Source organism: Lineus longissimus, chromosome 11 (genome assembly GCF_910592395.1).
Source record: "Lineus longissimus chromosome 11, tnLinLong1.2, whole genome shotgun sequence".
Lineage (NCBI taxonomy): Eukaryota > Metazoa > Nemertea > Pilidiophora > Heteronemertea > Lineidae > Lineus > Lineus longissimus.
The window spans coordinates 10,014,847-10,033,493 of record NC_088318.1 but is presented as its reverse complement, the minus strand read 5'-3'; the positions used below and the strand labels follow the sequence as shown (position 1 = coordinate 10,033,493).

The 18,647-nt window shown below is 44.7% G+C and overlaps 1 protein-coding gene across 1 annotated transcript; it reads left to right on the top strand.

The window, feature by feature from the left end:
• The first annotated feature begins 8,193 nt into the window (after positions 1 to 8,193).
• LOC135495264 (52 kDa repressor of the inhibitor of the protein kinase-like) lies at positions 8,194 to 9,330 on the top strand. Its single transcript, XM_064783728.1, has one exon. The coding sequence runs from the start codon at positions 8,194 to 8,196 to the stop codon at positions 9,328 to 9,330; it is 1,137 nt and encodes a 378-aa protein (XP_064639798.1).
• The last annotated feature ends 9,317 nt before the right edge of the window (positions 9,331 to 18,647 follow it).

Genomic DNA, 18,647 nt, shown 5'->3' with positions numbered 1-18,647 from the left:
GTTCTTTGTATATCGTGAACTTGTTGTTCAATGTTATAGGTTAGTTGGACGGAGAGCATGTATGTACATGATGTATAGTAGTGTATATGTGAGAGTTTTGTGTTTTTACACTTCGTTAATGTTCGGTTAGTTCCGTCACTTTGGTGACCTCGACCTTGGATTTCGGGTTTCCTAGTTGGTCACGTGTGCGCATGACGTCTACTTCCTGGCTTCCTGGATTTGGAATTTAGGTCAGCTCTTGCCTACATTGTGTGGGTGCTTGTTTGGGGCAATTTATTCTTGATTCTTGGTTAGGTTGTACTTCACTGCTGTCTATCAGCTTAGACAATGGCCTTCTATAGACCCGTACTTGTTTCTCCTTGGCATAGAATGTAATTGTGGGTCAGACACCAGAGTACTTTGCGGTTGATTCAGATTCCACAATGTCGTTTGTTTAGTACTTCCGTGATAATAGATAGTGTAAATCACGGGGATACTTGGGTTGTTGACATCCCTTGTGGCCTCAACCTTATAGCACAGCTAAGTCTGTAAATTATTTGTGTGGTCTGGATTAGCTGGGGATTTATTTTGGGAAAAGAACGTTACATTTAGGGTGTCCGTTGTAATTCCTTGAAGTTGTTAAATTCTGGGCCAAGGTATCTTAGTTTCCGGGTCTTATATAGCATCAAAGTAACAAAATAGCACCAAACAAAAAGATGTTTCATGTTGCTTGGTCTTGTGTAGTAACGGCCAATTCTTATAGTGTTCGTATTGTATAAAATGTTGTAGCCAAAAGGCTCAAAATCAAACCAAAGCCCTCTATAAGAGAGAACCCTCCGCAAGGGTCTAATATTGCGGTCCATTCCGTTTCGGCCTTCGCGTGAACTTTGGACTTTAAAGTGTTGTAAAAAAAGTGTGAATTTGAACTTTAAGTGAACTTATGTTTGACATTGAAATACGGATAGCGTTCAAAACTGGAGTTTGGTAGTTCGGAATATTTGGATAGAAAAAATAATGCTGTAAACTGTATGTAATATGTCTTAAGGGTTCTATGAGGAACATATCTCTTGCTCAGGCATTTATGTGACGTTTGTAGGCCTATTTGAGGGTGAAGTTGTATAGTTCGTTTGATAAACACCAGGTGGCAGCGCTGCATTGCTTCATGATTCTGTAGCTTTGGATGAAGACATTTCAGAAGGAACAACCACATAATTTTTTTAAGTTAAATTCAGTTTATTTAGTGTCTGTATTGTTTGTATTTACAGAAAACCATCACAACTTCTGCGACTCAAGTCTGTACACAAGATCGTCAGAATAAAAGTCAAAGAAACGGTATAAAGACGTTGCTGTTCGTATGTCAGTCCATCCCTGTCGCCCACACTCCTGAACTGGTTTTTGTCAAAATTATCGACAGTTTATTTTGTACACAAATGAGTTTCACCAATGCATGTAGTAATTTCGGTTCAGCATTGTATTCTCTGATAACCGAGATGGTGCACACTGAATATTTGGGAACTTAAGGACAAAAGGGCCCTGACTAGGCCACCACTGCATTTAACTTCCTGTATAGACAACCTTCACACCCTCTTGGTGCATACAGCTTAACACCCCTTCTTTGATTCCAGGTCAATTATCAAGCTGTCCTACTCCTAACGCTCACCACGTTCCAATCGCCTACCTCCAAGATAAAGATCAAGGTCAGTACATGGTGACAAACTTCATGAACAGAGTCCTCCTACCTGCAGGTGGAGACCACAACACAACAAGAAGCACGGAACTCACTCAATCCCCAGTATTCCACTGCAGCAGTAGTCGCAAGGAAGTCGTCTTGACACAAACGTTATCAAGTTTCATATCCATTCCTGTCAAAGATTTCAGCACTACTGCTGCCTACATCAAGACTGCCCGTCTATCAATTCAGTGCAAACCCTTCCTTACTGCTGAGGGCTTTCATACACTTTCACAAACTTCACATGACAAACTCCTTCATTATAAAGCTCAACATGTTCTTATATCAACTTCATTTTGAAGCACCTCATCATAATATTTACATGCACAGCTCTCCCTATCTTACTCTTACCTTCCTATAACCAGCATCCCCAGCACAATTGCATTCCACCATTAACTGTAATAAATGATCCTTTCATCTTGCAGATATGGCATTCTTCATACCTCACCACAACATCCTGATGTCCATCATTACAGACATCTCTGAAGCCCTGAATGCGTGGCTGCGGAATAGTGCCCACCTTGAGGTAAATCTATGCCAGAACACAGCAGCCACTGAGACTGCAATGCAGGAGTTACGACAACTTCCTCAATCCATCTTTACACTCATAAGAGAGTGTTTAGCTTCTCTCCGCTTGTCCGTCCAAGCGACAACAGCGTCAAATCTGCAAGAGGCTGACACCACTCTCTACAGTCTAGGAGACTACATGGCTAAAGAAGTCTCTTTAGTCCATGTTTATTTACTTGAAAGAAACGTCCCTGAAGCCCTTACTGTTTTGTGGTGCATGCGCCACAATGTCAGAAGCAAGGTGAACAATTTAGAGAGAAGCTCATGGCTCTCAAAACAGACCTGGCCAAACAGTATCAACATGAAAAACTCACACGCAAACGCCTCTCTACAACAAGAAATACCACACCAGCAAAAAAATGGCATGCAACAACAACACCCGAGAAAGCCAACAAGACATGTCTTCAAACCTTTCCACAACCGTCCACTTCAGCAGCAAGATGGACCAGTACCCCCAAGAAAGTCACCACTACAGAGGCCCCTAACCCCACCTCCCCTTCCGATGATGATCTTTTTGAAGGCTTGGATGACAGCACCCTGTCCCAGATGGACGAGACATGTTGCATAGATGACCAAGCAAACACCGAACAATCCAAACCCTCAGTTGACAATAACCGCGCCACCACCCCTGTTCAAGCAAAATTAGAGTATAGCAGACGAAATATCTGAGGTCTCGCGATTGCGAGATGAATAACGAGAAGAAGTGGTAATCATGTCGTGTGACCTTGTTTCGGGGCCATTCGTATTCTTGCTGACTTGTGTGGTGGTTCGTTTTTTGTTTGTAGCCGAGTTTTATCTGCTTTCGTTCAACTTTCCTGTCGTAATGTTGGTAGTTTCATTTGGATAGACTTATCAAGATTCTTTGGAGCGCTCCAAGGTTTGTTGGCATAGGCCTAGGCATGTTTAGGTGGTTTGGTTGACTTTGTTATCATTTCTTAGGTGTGTTGTTGACGAAGTATTTTCCCGCCTTTATGGCTGCCATCTTGAATAGATTTGCGTGTCGTGACTTGGCGTTTTAGCTGGTTCCACCACATAGGCCTAGTTCTTTGTATAACGTGAACTTGTTGTTCAATGTTATAGGCTAGTTGGACGGAGAGCATGTATGTACAAGATGTATAGTAGTGTATATGTTCGGTTAGTTCCGTCACTTTGGTGACCTCGACCTTGGATTTCGGGTTTCCTAGTTGGTCACATGTACGCGTGACGTCTACTTCCTGGCTTCCTGGATTTGGAATTTAGGTCAGCTCTTGCCTACATTGTGTGGGTACTTGTTTGGGGCAATTTATTCTTGATTCTTGGTTAGGTTGTACTTCACTGCTGTCTATCAGCTTAGACAATGGCCTTCTATAGACCCGTACTTGTTTCTCCTTGGCATAGAATGTAATTGTGGGTCAGACACCAGAGTACTTTGCGGTTGATTCAGATTCCACAATGTCGTTTGTTTAGTACTTCCGTGATAATAGATAGTGTAAGTCACGGGGATACTTGGGTTGTTGACATCCCTTGTGGATTCAACCTTATAGCACAGCTAAGTCTGTAAATTATTTGTGTGGTCTGGATTAGCTGGGGATTTATTTTGGGAAAAGAACGTTACATTTAGGGTGTCCGTTGTAATTCCTTGAAGTTGTTAAATTCTGGGCCAAGGTATCTTAGTTTCCGGGTCTTATATAATATCAAAGTAACAAAATAGCACCAAACAAAAAGATGTTTCATGTTGCTTGGTCTTGTGTAGTAACGGCCAATTCTTATAGTGTTCGTGTTGTATAAAATGTTGTAGCCAAAAGGCTCAAAATTAAACCAAAGCCCTCTTTTAGAGAGAACCCTCCGCAAGGGTCTAATATTGCGGTCAATTCTGTTTCGACCTTCGCGTGAACTTTGGACTTTTGAGTGTTGTAAAAAAAGTGTGAATTTGAACTTTAAGTGAACTAATGTTTGACATTGAAATACGGATAGCGTTCAAAACTGGAGTTTAGTAGTTCGGAATATTTGGATAGAAAAAATAGTGATTGAAGTAAAACGTGGAGACAAACAAGTCGGGTCAAGGTCAACTGGCTGCGACCGAAGTTGAAGTTGCGATAAAGAATCGTTCCAAGTTTTCGAAGCGAAGCTGGTGAGTATTTGGTAATTGATTGAATATCAGAACTCGTCAGTTCATCTGGCACCTGCGTGGGGGCGCTACGTGTTTAATTTAGATGGTTTGGAGTTTGACATAAATTATTGTCCATTTGTGTGCATTGTTGTGCAGTCTTGTACAAGTTTATATTCATAGTGGTGTATCAGTCTTGTGTGTTGAATTGTATGTTTAGTGGACAAGCCCACATTAATACACCTACATACATACATGCAGTGATACAGTTTAGTCATGTTAGTCGTAGTTTAAAAAGGTTAGGCCAAATTTATGGTCATACAATTTGAAGTGAGTGCAGTGTACATTGTCTATGCATCACATGAACATGGTGTAGGCCATGACCGGTATTTAGAATAGATAACCTTACATAGTTGCCTTTACAGTAGTCAGTTACTAAAATCCATATACATGCTCGAGTAAGATTTAGTTAACAATTTCTCGCATAGGTTTCAAGACCTGGAGAGGCAACTGGTAGTAGCTCCGCCAGAAGAAGAGGAGATAGATGTTGATGGTTTGCCTGGAGTTGATGAACCTGATCTTGAACCTGATAATGTCGAACCTGATGATGTCGAACCTGATGATGTCGAACCTGATGATGTCGAACCTGATGATGTCGAACCTGATGATGTCGAACCTGATGATGTCGAACCTAATGGAAGTATGGCGGCGCCTGTGCCTCTGGTTGTGCCCAAGCCAGAACCCGTAACCGCTTCCGTGAAGAAAGAGATCGTGAGACATGTCCAGTAAAACAATGGCCTACCCCGGAATGCTTCACAGATGTAAAGTCCTTCCTTGGGCTGGTGACCTACTACAAAGCCTTTATTCCATCCTTCGGAGACGTAGCCAAGCCTTTATACCGTTTATCCACCAACAGGCGCGGATTTAGGGGGGGGCCGGCCCAGCACCGGCCCCCCCTTATTTCTGGCGACCATAGAAAAAAAAGTGCAGTTTTTCATCAACACGCGGTACCATCCCCAGTCCCAGTCACATGCCCGCCCGAAGTAGTTATCTTTTAATCCTGATGTAGGCGGCAGACGGCTGCCGGCCACCGAAAGCATGTAGATAGCCTAAGCTGCAACAGTCATGGCACAAAAACGCAAACCGCAACTCACGCTTTTTGAAAGTTTTTCACAAAAAAAAGGTTTGTATATCCGATACGGTATATATGTATTGTTAGTCAGTATTATATGTATTGATAGTATTAAATCATGATGCTGATATGGTAGACGATGTCTATGGTCTAGTGCATGGCCGGACATTCACAGAATGAACTTGTATAATGAATCAACCATGTGGCTTAGCAGCTGACTTTAGTTCGTGGGCCGACATGCAAGCATAGTATAGCTGCTATGCTTTTGTACCATGATACATACTATGCTTATTTTGTGTCATGTAGGCCTTTAGGAGGACCCTCCATGCTATGAGTAACTGAGTGAATGGAATGATATTTGTGTTTCAGCTAAAGAGAGCGATAGTCATGGTGATGTTAGTGACTCCACTTCTGCAGCTGTTGGACATGTTGGACGACCACAACCTGCAGCAACGTCTGATGGTGGACAAGACACTGAAGCAACATCCTCGAGTTCCTCTGCACCCAGCTTAGACCAAGATATCAACAACCATGACAACGAAAGGGAAGACTCGTCTATTGCGGTTCCTTCAACGGCATCCAGCGTTGGCAGCGAAGAGACTACCGGTAGGCCTACAAAAGATACCAGTTCAGAATCAGACTCATCAGATTCATTACCAGAGTCATTGATGCTTGACATAACTGAAGGAGTCGAGGCCATCAAAAAGAACGTGATCATCGATTGTGAACAGAAGGACTATTTCATCAAGAATAGGTTACCCGGTAAAGCCTTTGAATTCCCGATGAGAGAATACAAAGACAAAAGTGAAAGGTCCGGAGTAAAGAAACACCGCTGCTGTCCTGATTGGTTCGAACTGTATGATTTCCTGGCCTACTCCAAAGACAAACATGGCTTATTCTGTTTGTGTTGCGTGCTCTTCCCGGTAGCGGCTCATCAAGGCCGTCGAGCTAATTTACTGGTAACTACTCCCTATCGCAACTGGAAGGATGCAAAATCGGACCTCTGTAAACGTTCTGTGCTAGAGTACCACAAAGACTCTAGTGCTCGAATGCGATCGTTTCTCAATACGATGCAAACACCAGGATCTCGTGTTGACTACATTCTTTCTGATGCTGGCGATGAAGCTGTTGAACGGAACAGAAGATTTTTGGAATCAATCATTCGGTATGTGGAGTTTTGTGGGCGACAGGGGATAGCGTTGAGAGGTCACAGAGACGACGGCAACCCAGGTGATGAAGACAACAACAACATAGGGAACTTCAAGTCGCTGATTCGTTTGGTCAGCTGTACTGATATAGACCTGCAGCAACATTTGGACACAGCCCAAAAAAATGCGACATACATTTCCAAGACGACTCAAAATGATCTCCTCCAGTGCATCATTGATTTCATCCAAGGCAAAATAACTGACGAGGTGAATGCCCAAGCCTCAGGCCCATTCTATGGACTCGTCGCCGATGAAGTAACCGACTGTAGTAACTGGGAGCAATTGGGGGTTATTGCGAGATACTTGAAAGAGGACGAACCAGTGGCTCATTCAGTACGTTAAATGTGAAAACATAATTGGAGAGACAATTGCTGACCTGATATTAGAATGTATTACTGAATTACGCCTCGACCCTATGAAGTGCAGATCACAAACCCACGATGGGGCAGGTAATATGGCTGGTAAACAGAAAGGAGCGGCAAACCAATTCCGAACAAAAACGGGGAATTCGAAAGCTACGTATTTCCATTGCGCCTCTCATGAACTGAACTTGGCCTTATCTAAAGCTTCTAAAGTGCCTGAGGTACACAACATGGTGTGCTTAACCCTTTAGCGACTGATTCGCCCGTAGCCGCCCGCCCGGCTCCTCACTGATCCGCCCATAGCCGCCCCTGTTTAAATCTACCACTGCGCCTGTACCAATGCACATAATTCACTAATAACACCATGGGGACATGGTTGCCTACCTTATAATTCATTTAAAACTCGTTTCTAGGTGTGCTACAATGTATTTTCATAGAGAAAAATAGCTTTGAATGAACATCTTGAACTTTGGTGAAAATGCCGCCATGTTGGATTATGATCGAAAATTTCGTGACACAAATTGGGTCATTGTGGAACCAAAACTGGACAGATTTTCATCTAACTACTTTCAAAAGATTGTTAGGAGACTGGACAATTGGAATATGATGGTGTGGACATTCATGAAGTAAGATCACAGGGCGTAATATAGGCCGAAAGCCGATGCATGATACCGCTTGGTCACTACAGTAGTCTTACATGTAAATGTACATGCTTATACACTGTGCGTGTTTATCACCTAAAAAAAGTCAGTAAAAGTGCATAAATAGCAAGTTATTAGAGGAAGATCGATATGTTTTGCCAGTAACCCATCAATATATGACATTCTGTGGTGATACATTGACATTTTTGGTCATTTCTATCCATAAAAAGAGGTGTTTGTGCTGAAATTTTAGATTCGAAGATGGTGGGTTAATTCTGGTTCGTGGAGGGTTAATTCAACTAAAATTGCCTAAAATCGTGTAGATATGAATGGTTTCTACCAAATAAATAACACTTGTAGTGCATGAAATACAACTTTTTGTATCTCTTTTTTCAAAAGTTCTTTACCTAGTCAATATCATGATTTGGCTTTAAAACTTCAGTGAGCAGCAGGTAGAAAATTGTAGGATCCGTAGTAGCTAAAGGGTTAATGCAGTCTGTGGGATTGTTTTTCAAGTTCTCAGCAAAGAGACAACAGAGACTAGAAAGATCAATTGAAAATTATTGCGCTGAAGACCCTGGTCGCAATAAGCAGTTGATGAAGATGAAACTTAAGCCACTATGCGAGACGCGATGGGTTGAATGCCATACCTCATTTGATGATTTAGAGACCTTGTATGAACCGTTGTTGGACTGCCTGGACAATATTGTGACTAACAATGACGCTAGATGGGATCCGAAGACGGTGACAGAGGCTAATGGCCTACAAGGCCAGCTGCGAAACGCAAAGTCCATTGTGCCGTTCACAACTTGCCACTACATTTTTGGTTTCACAAAAGGCCTGTCAAGACAGCTCCAAGGGATGGCTTTGGATATCATCACAGCCTACGACAAAGTCAGTCTTGTAAAAGATGAGATGATGGCCATCAGAGATGACTCTGAACATAAGTTTGCAAGGCTGTTCGCCTCGTGCTCCAAGATGGCGAAAATAGGTGGCTTACCCCTGGCCTTACCACGTATTGTCGGACGCCAAACGCTTCGTGCAAATGTTGAGGCTGAGAACCCCGAGGAGTATTATCGCCGCTGCATCTTCCTGCCATTCATCGACCACCTGATTTTCCAACTGAATGACAGATTTTGTGGGAGATCAAATGCTGCGATAAAGGCCCTGCTTCTCATACCTACCAATCTCGCTAAGCTAGATGCAGAAAAAGAGGACACCATCGGCTCTTGCTATGAAGATGACCTGCCCTGCCGTAGCAACTTGAAACAGGAACTCCGGCTTTGGAGACGTTACTGGTCTTCTGACGATGCTCAACTGCCGACTACCCCATCAGAAACCCTCACAACCCTCAAAGCCAAATGCGTTGAGAAACTATTTCCGCACATAGTGACAATATTCCGTATAATTCTGACATTTTCAGCAACAAGTGCTAGTGTAGAGCGCACAAATTCGGCCCTGAGTTTTGTCAAAAATACCTACCGGTCGACGATGGGTGAGGATAGATTCAACGCCCTTGTCCTTCTCTTTGTACACAGGGATATCCCACTGGATTATGGGGAAATAATTAACATGTACGCTAGTAGGCACCCCAGACGGATGCTGTTCGCAAACCCCCTTGTATAGGCGCATGGACATTTAGTAGTCATTGAGTTACATCGGGCCTAGTATACCTTACCTTTGACACTTTACCCTTGAATTAGACTAACTGAAATATTATATTCTTATATAAGTATGAATGATTTCTCTTTATTTTTTAATCAGAGAGGAGTTGACGTTTACATCATTGGCATCATTGCTTGGCGTATAGCTGAAGCCTACTTTCCTTTTCAGATCGCATCACTTAGCATCATTTCCTGAAAAGCGACTATTTCTCATGCGATGTCATGCCCCTTAAATAGCCCTCAGGAACCCTGAAATTGCATATACGGGCTTCTAGTTTTAAAATTTTTTGGGGGAGGGCCTCAAGACCCCGGCCAACGCTCACCTGCGGTTCGCATGGTCGGGCTCCGCCCTCTCGGCCCCCCCATCCCCCATCCCAAATTCCTGGATCCGCCCCTGACCAATGATAAGACCTTTGAATGGGACGAGGATTGTGAACAGTCATTTCAGACTTTAAAAAACCTTTTGATATCCGCACCGATTTTGGGGTACCCAAATAAATGCGGGAAATTTATATTGGACACTGATGCATCCGGTTACGCACAAAAGACTGAAACCGAATTTAGGTGGATTTTCAATTTAAAGGAACAACATCAAGAGCGACCAGCTTGGGAAACAGTCTCCTTGCATAACGAAAGTGATAAACATTATTGGTCTATGTGGGAACAATTACGATTCAAAAATGGAGTACTTTGTCAGAGATACGAGGCTGACGATGGAAAATCCATGAAGCTGAAACCCCTGTTGCCTGCCAAGTTCCGTGAAGAACTGTTCCATCATCTACACAGCGCGAAGACAGCAGCTCACCTCGGTATTCAGAAGACCTATGAAAAAATGAAGGCCAGATTTTATTGGAAAAATATGAAGGACACCGTATCCGAGTTGTGCAAACAGTGCGACAAGTGCGAGTCAAGAAAGGCCCCACCACATAGATATAAAGGACAACTTCAGACCTACCAGGTAGGCTTACCCATGGAACGAATTAGTACCGATTTACTTGGCCCCCTACTCATAACCGCCAGACGTAACAAGTACATCCTATTGGTCGGGGACCATTTCACCAAATGGATAGAGGGAAAAGCTCTGCCGAACCAAGAAGCTGCAACGGTTGCTAAGAAGATTGTGAGCGAGTTTGTGTGTCGCTATGCCTCATTCCGTCAACTTCACTCTGATCAAGGCATGAACTACGAATCGCACTTAGTTAGTGAGGTGTACTCACTGGCGAAGTGCACCCCCCTAATACATTGTGTGCACCTCCGCCAATTGACGTTCCTGGGACACATTTTACGGATGCCAAGCAATGAGCCAGCTAGATTGTATGCACTATACCAACCGACGCACGGCAGGAGACGCCCTGGCCGCCAGCGAATGCCTTATCTGACGTATATCAAATCTCTCATAGGACCGCTGGAACCAAAACAAATTGAAGAATTGGCCCAGGATAGGGTTGGTTGGAGGAAGCTTGTGGCTGCCTGCTGCGCAGTCGATCGATGATGATGATAATGAGTGAGGTGTTTAAAATTCTGGATATCCAAAAGATCAGGACAACCCCAGTCCATCCACAGTCTGATGGCATGATTGAGAGGTATAACCGGACCTTACTTAACTCATTATCGGTCATGGTAAAGAAAAAAAATAGCCAGGGCCATTGTGCTCACCTCATGTGGAGGAAAGATGGATAAAGAGCATGGTCTTGTGTCATGTAGTGTTAGGTTTGATGTAGGTCCAAGCAATTACAATTTCCCCAAAATGGCCAATTTACAGTACATTCGACCTCTGTGACCTTGAAAAGTAGGTCAAATCAAAGAAGACCCGGGTGACACATTGAATGGTTGTTAGAATTAGATGTACCTATGATATAAAATTGGTGCCAATCGGGCAAGTCATTACTAGGAATAATGGCATTTTGAAGAATTTAGGATTTGGCCCCCTCCCTGGAGGCCAAACGGCAAATCAGATCGCACCAAACTTCGGTACCTGAGATCACCTGACCAAGGGGTACATGTGTACTTAATTTGTGATCAATAGTCATTGCAGTTAAGAAACGTGCCATAGTTACGGCCTGACGGCGAATTTACGCCATTTGACCTCTGTGACCTTGACAAGAAGGTCAAATTAAAAACCTGTGTGACATATACTGTATGGTGGTTAGATGTACCCATGATATCAAATTGGTGGCAATCGGGCAAGAAGTTAAGGAATAATCACATTTTTAAGGTTTTTGGATTTTGCCCCCTGGTGGTCAAGTGGTGAATCATATTGGACCAAACTTCGGTCCCTGAGATCACCTGACTAAGGGGTAAATGTGTACCAAATTTGGTATCAATAGTCATTGCAGTTTAGAAACGTGCCATCGTTACATCCTAACGGCTAATTTACACCATTTGACCTCTGTGACCTTGAAAAGGAGGTCAAATCAAAAACCCGGAAGATATATGATGCACCTTTACTAGAAGTACCTACCATATTTTTTTCAAAATTTCCTGACTACTATTAAGGGAGATATTGCATATTTTCACTTTTAACGTTTGTCCCCCTAGTGGCCAAACCATGAAACGAATCGGACCGAAACTTGGTCTCCCAGGTGTCATTACATAAGGGTACATGTGTACCAAGTTTCAACTCAATAGCTCTAACAGTTACGAAACGTGCCCTGCTAACGGACGACGGACGACGACGACGACGACGACGACGACGACGGACGACGGACGCCACGGTATGGGATAAGCTCACCTCTGCTAAGAGGTGAGCTAACCAGTAGGATTGGGACGAACAACTACCATTCGCAATGATGGCACATCGGTCCGCCATCCATAGCACCACCCACGAGACCCCTTACTACATGATGTTCGGTAGAGGAATGACCGTGCCTTTAGACATAATCTACGGCAACATAAACGATGAAGAGCTGGTAACCCAGGACTATGCCGTGGAGTTTAAGAAAAGACTCGCCGAGGGATACAGTAAGGCCAGAGAGCAAAACGGACTTACGATCAAAGACAGCATGGGGCGTCATTTGAAAAGGGAGACTTCGTCCGGGTATATTATCCCGGCCACAGGAAGGGACTAGCAACCAAACTTTCGTGCAATTGGGTGGGGCCATATCTCGTATTGAAGAGACTATCTGACACAGTATATCGAGTCCAGAGGAACAGGAGCGCTAAACCCTGGGTGCTACATTATGACCGCATGAAGCTCTACCGCGGGTGTAACGTGAAGACTTGGAAAACCAAGGAAATCGTACCAAAGGAAGTCGAGCTGTCCGACTCAGAGGCCGAGGAACTGGAACGGCAAGAAACACCAACAGAACATTCAAGTTCAGAGGGACAGGCTGTGACCAACGAAGAAGATAGACCACTGTTGTTAAATTGTTCGTCCGTAGATATACCGGCAATATCCGAACGACTTAGGCCCAGGTCCACCATCAAAATGCCAAAGCGATTTGAGAACTAATGTAATGACGAATATAGGGTGACCTGATATTTTTGGCCAGTAATTAACCAATCATTCCTTGTATTTTTAGCATGCCGACTGGACGCCGCCGGGTTTTGATTTCATGTAACGTCTGTCGTAAGACCTACGATGACAGAGATGAGCATATCCGCAACCTGAAATGGAGACGCCATACCAAGCTCTGCAAGAAAAAGGTCCGCCTACCGTGTCCGTGTGCGCCGGCATGCAGACGCGTATTTTCGTCCACAGAAGACGCTACGCAGCACCAACGGGACAAGCATGTGCCACCAGCCCCTTGACCTTATCCGGGATGCGAAATGGTTTTTGGCAACCAAAACGCGGCCATGCGTCATGCGATCGGCAACCATAGCCAAGATCGCGCAATTTGTGTGCAGCAAGCGACCGTGGCACCAAGCCAACCCTTAGAGGACCTGGTTCTAGAGGATATCAAGTCCGACTCGTCATGTTCATGTTCTGAAGAAATGAGTTTCAGGGTGCGGGGAGCGAAAACTCAGCACCGGAAACAGCGCCAGCCCCTACCAAGTGGAGTGGTCAGAATCACTGAGGAAACTTGGGAATTTTACTAACCAAGTTTTCTTTTGCCTCTCGTTTCAGAACTAACCATCAACACCTTCACTCCCCAAAATGAAAACAATCAACAAACCCGCTTCTAACCCGACGGTCCCTACCCTGAGGTCAAAGATAGTCAAACCAACGACAAGAGGTAAACCTGCCGATCTGTTCGAGTGTCGTTTCTGCAACGCTGTTTTCACTAACCGACTAAAGTTTCTGGGCCACAGAGCCGGCTGCCACAAAGCACCACCACCACCACCGCCGCCGCCGCCGAAAGAACGCCATGACAATGAAGAAGAATCAAGTGACGACTCGAGCGATGATTGGGAGTCTGTGTGCTCCGAGGCGGACGAGGTGTCTGTCACGGCTCCATCATCGCCACCATGGGAATTAGAAGCCCGCCTCATGAGAGAATGCTTTGGGGATGAATCCCTGACCCCAACACCCTCAGGAAAGCGAGTGTCGTCGACCACAAAGCGCCACGGGCCCACCAACGCAATGATCCAAGCCGTCCTCAGAAGGTGAGCCTGAAGCCCAAGTCAGAAAGTTCAAGCCCAGCTCCACGAAGGCAGCACGCAGAGCGGCAGTGGAGGCCAGAATCCATGAGGCTGCTGCTCAGAAGAAACAAACTAGCAGGGCTGAGGCGTCACGCGTTGAACACCCCGCCAAAGAGACAGATCACGAGCCAGATTACCCGTTTGAGGACTGCTCCGACTCCGATGTAATGATTATAAGTGCGTTTGACACGCCGACGCAAGACCCATTCCGTGCGGCCATGGCGGACCCGGACTTAGGAAGGTATAGTCCTGCCGCCAGCTCTACCGGCAGCCCAGCAGCAAGCCCCAGCTGGCCAGCAAGCCCCACCGTTACTGTAGACCAGTCAACAGAAGATAAAACAGGCAGTCCAAGCCCCACCGTGACTGTAGACCAGTCGACAGAAGATAAAACCTGCAATTCAAGTCCCACCGTGACTGTGGACCGACCGGTCGTGGAGAGCCCCGGCAGTCCAGTTGGTCTAACCATAACTCAGCTGACTGATAACAATAGTAGCCCCTGCCGCCTGTCCGGTCCGACCCTGGACACGCCAGACCAGGTTCCACCGTGCCAGCAGACCGATGATGTTCCACCATGCCCGGCCAAGGATGGTCCGACTACTACACCGCCAAGGACTAAAGTACCGATGGAGGCCTCCGCCACATCCGGAAACCAGCAGCCAGATGTAACTCGCCTTGAGAAGGTTGTGGTGGTCTCCCCGACCAAGCGGGTGGACCAAGGGAACCTCGGAACAGACCTGTTCATGCCACAGGACATGGCCGCGTTTAGGCCCCCCTGTCCGCCTTTTCTGAAACCACGGGTACCGAAGGTGAAGTCAGCACCCAACTATCTACCAAAGAACGTGTTTGACGGAGTCGTCCCTAGAAGGTACACGAGGAAGATTACGGAGATCCTGCCAAACGGCACTCAGAAGATGACTGAGGAGTGTTGGGAGTTTCCCATGTAGATGCATTTTTATAGAGCGCTTTACATAATTTTTCACTTGTAAAATTTGACTAGATTCGAATTTTGGTTGGGGGCTGTGTAACATTTTCGTCAAATGTCGGGTTTCAAAATTATATGTTTTTCTTTTTTGCCTTTCCTTTAACCTTGGCCTTCCCTTCTGTGACGGGGCAGTATTTGCCCGTTCCTTCCAGGACACCGTAGCTAGTATATTGGTGTGGCTGACGAGCCAGCATACATGTAGATGTATGTGACGGGGCAGTATTTGCCCGTCCCTTCCAGGACACCGTAGCTAGTATATTGGTGTGACTGACGAGCCACCATACAATGTAGATGTGCTCAATGTGGGAGCATGCGCGGTAAGCCGATTGCAATGAACCGAACATTTGTGAAGAACTAGACAAGATAATAAACGAAGTATTTTATATGGTATAACCGGGTTATTATACGTACTTTTCACTTCCATCTTGGATTACCCCTTTTTCAACTGTCATCATAAAGGTTGGCTTCACCACTATTTTTACTCCAAATACCATATTTACCCCACCAGAATTCTGCCCACTTGAGTATTAACAGGTTTAAGATTGTGTCAAGCATCTCCCTCTGTCAGAATGTGCTGTGGACTTTTATTCCATCACAGATCTGCCTCCAGATTTGTTTGGACTTTGACGTTTTGCCGCTCTCCCTTTAATGCTATTGCCATGTAGCAATGCTAGGACTGTGTTTCAGTGTGTTATGTACAGTGTACATTTGTACGCGGCCTCCCTATGCTTATGAATCATGAATGTTTTCTGAGGTAAATCGAGGTTCTACGGTCGAAATCTGACAATATCTTACATTCTATCAAAATATTTTCCGTCTGATCAATGCCTCTAGACATTATTCCTTCACTTTCTATCTCCCTGTGGAGAAATCATTATACTTTGGGCACTTTTAATCAATGTTTTCACCGGCTCAACCCCTCTTAGCCTGGGCGCTGCCATCTTGGCAAAACTGGAAGCGGAACTGGAAATGCCAGCAGAGAACCTTGAACTAGAAGCCATGGAGAACTTAGGGGATCAAGTAGCCGAGAGGGACATGGGAATTGTTGAAGTTGACGTTGAGGCTGGAAATGTAGCCACCCCAGTGGTAACCAGGTCAGGAAGGACAGTCAAACAACCTGTCTGGTTAGCAAACTTTGTACAAAAACTGGGATTCGATTGAAAAGTGCAGTTACCAGGAGTGGAGGACTCTTCTACTCAAAAAGGAATACATTATGTAATCTTCCCAGACATGGACTTATGTGTTCAGAACAGTTGCAGAGCTAATAGTTTTAGACATTGTGTTCAGTAGGAAAGCTGGACTGATTGCGATTCGGATTATTCAGCCAAACGAAAAACATTATATCCGTCAAGGATACTAGTGTGACAGGAACTCGGGACGAGTTCATTGCTGTCAGGGGAGGTGCAGAGACACTGTGTTGGTGTTGTGTGTACAAGTTACTTTGTTATAAGCGCCAACTTTTTAAAGGTCTACATGTGTTTTAGTGTTTAGTGTTTGGTTGTAATTTCTCAGTTAAATTACTTGTAAATATGTTTGCTAGTGGTTTCGAATATTGTGCCAGGAGTCGGTAATTAAGGTAATAGGAACTTAATCGCAGCGCAGTGTGTTTTGTCACCAAATGGTTTTAGGCCTACCCGGTATATAGGCATGTTGGCAGTCGGCAGCCACACGTAATGTTAGCAGTCGTTGGACAGATGCTATTTGGACTTGTTTTGTTAGTCTCAAGACTCGGGACGAGTCTTCTTTAGGAGGGGAGCCATGTAACGAAGTGAAATGTTGAGACGACCCCCGTCTAGGACATGCGCAGTGTAGCGCGGGGTTCTCGCTCCGGAAATTCTGTACAGTAGACAGCGTGTTAGGAACAGAGAATAAAGGCACGGCATTCAGGAAATATAACATGTTGTTCGTTAGATAGTGAACCCCACATCAACAAGTAGTTCACCTTGTTACAATATCTACCGGAAACCAGTGGGATTGGTATGTTGTCAGATTCGGAAAACGATGCGGATTCGGATTATGAACAACCTCCAGTTGACGCTATCGCTATGGATGAAACTATATAGGTTTGTTTCTGAACTATGACAAGTTTTCAATTGATGAAGCGTATTAAGAATGGTCACATAATGCATGTAATGATAATCGATATGAATTTATGAATTCAAAATGCATATGCGGATGCAATGACACTGTCTTTTTATGCTTCAGACTGATAATTCAGATGATGACATGTCAGGGGGTGAGGACCAGGACCGTGAGGAGTTTGAGGCAGCTGATGATGACGATCAGATTTTCACTAAGCCGACTACAGTTTCCCTGAACGATTCTCACATTGATGTTGTGGACTTGAATGAGGAATCTGGTACCAGAAGGTATGCACCTTTGTTCAAATTGATTTGAATGACATATCTCTGCTTATTGACACTTTGAAAGAACGGTTAATTGAGCCACATCCTAACCTATCTAGGCTACCTATGGGTAGCCTACTGTGTATTTTGTCTTTCTACCAAATATTATGTATTTTCAGTTTACTTCCTAAGGATTACCATCGCCTGTTTGAGGAAGGTCTCCCTGCTGAAATGGAGACCCTGGTTGATGAACAGTATGTTGTGTGTTCAACAACTCATTTCACTGATTTATTCAACAAGGCCTATAGCAGTGTGGAGGAGTGCTGCGTTTGCGGAGGAGATTTGCGAACAACTGTTACCCCAATAGGAGCCACTCTCCTCCTGAACCGTCGATGTGGAAAAGGACATGTTGCTAGCAAGGACATGTTGCGACCAGTGAGAAGGCCAGCAACGTATACACAGCCAACTTCCTCATGTGCTCGGCAATTACCATGACTTAAACAATTACAGCAAGGTGGCAATGTGGGCAAAGTTCATGAAGTTGGCTTTCCCTTCTTCAACAATGTTTTCCCGTGTACAGGCTGCTTAGGATAACCCAGTTGTGGAGCTTTTCTAGGGGAAGACCCGAGAAATGATGATGTTGGCCCTACATGGCATTCCAGTAGATATATGTGGTGATGGCCGTTGTGATAGCTCAGGTGAGTGCACTTTACTCTTCATTAGCACACTATAGGGGAGAGTGGGGCACAGTGGGCCGGCGGGAACAGTGGGCCTTTTCAATTTTCTCTGAGACCTATGCAAGGAATTCCTGGTGATGTCATTGGGGAATCCCTGATGTAGGGGACTTATGGTTATTTCCTTCACTCTTTTTTTGAGAGAGAAAAAACGTTTTCTAGGACCAAAAAGTAAAATTCAGGTGAGTCACAGTAATTCTACTTAATCCCAGGGATGTATAGAAGGGAAGGAAATGTTTATATCAATTGAAAGAGTGTCTATATAAGCAACTTTTGTTCCAAGAAAAGTTTACATTTTACATATGGCGTGGCGGCCATTTTGATTTTCTTCAGTTTGGTATGGTCTGTACACAGTGGGCCACCCTTTGGTGGGGCACAGTGGGCACTGGCCCACTGTGCCCCACGCTGCTGGCCCACTGTGCCCCAAAGCTAAAGATGGGGTTTTAAATGCCTGTCAGTTTGCCCCTGCCACTGACAATTCACAATAAACCTAAATATTTGTTACGGTTTTGTCTAATTCCAGCTCCCAGAAAAAAATGGTTCGAAAGAGGAAGGCAGAACGGAGGAAGATCGGCACTACATCAGAGGAGTCCATGAGAGAAGCAGTCGATCGGGTGATGCTAGAGGGCCAAAGTGT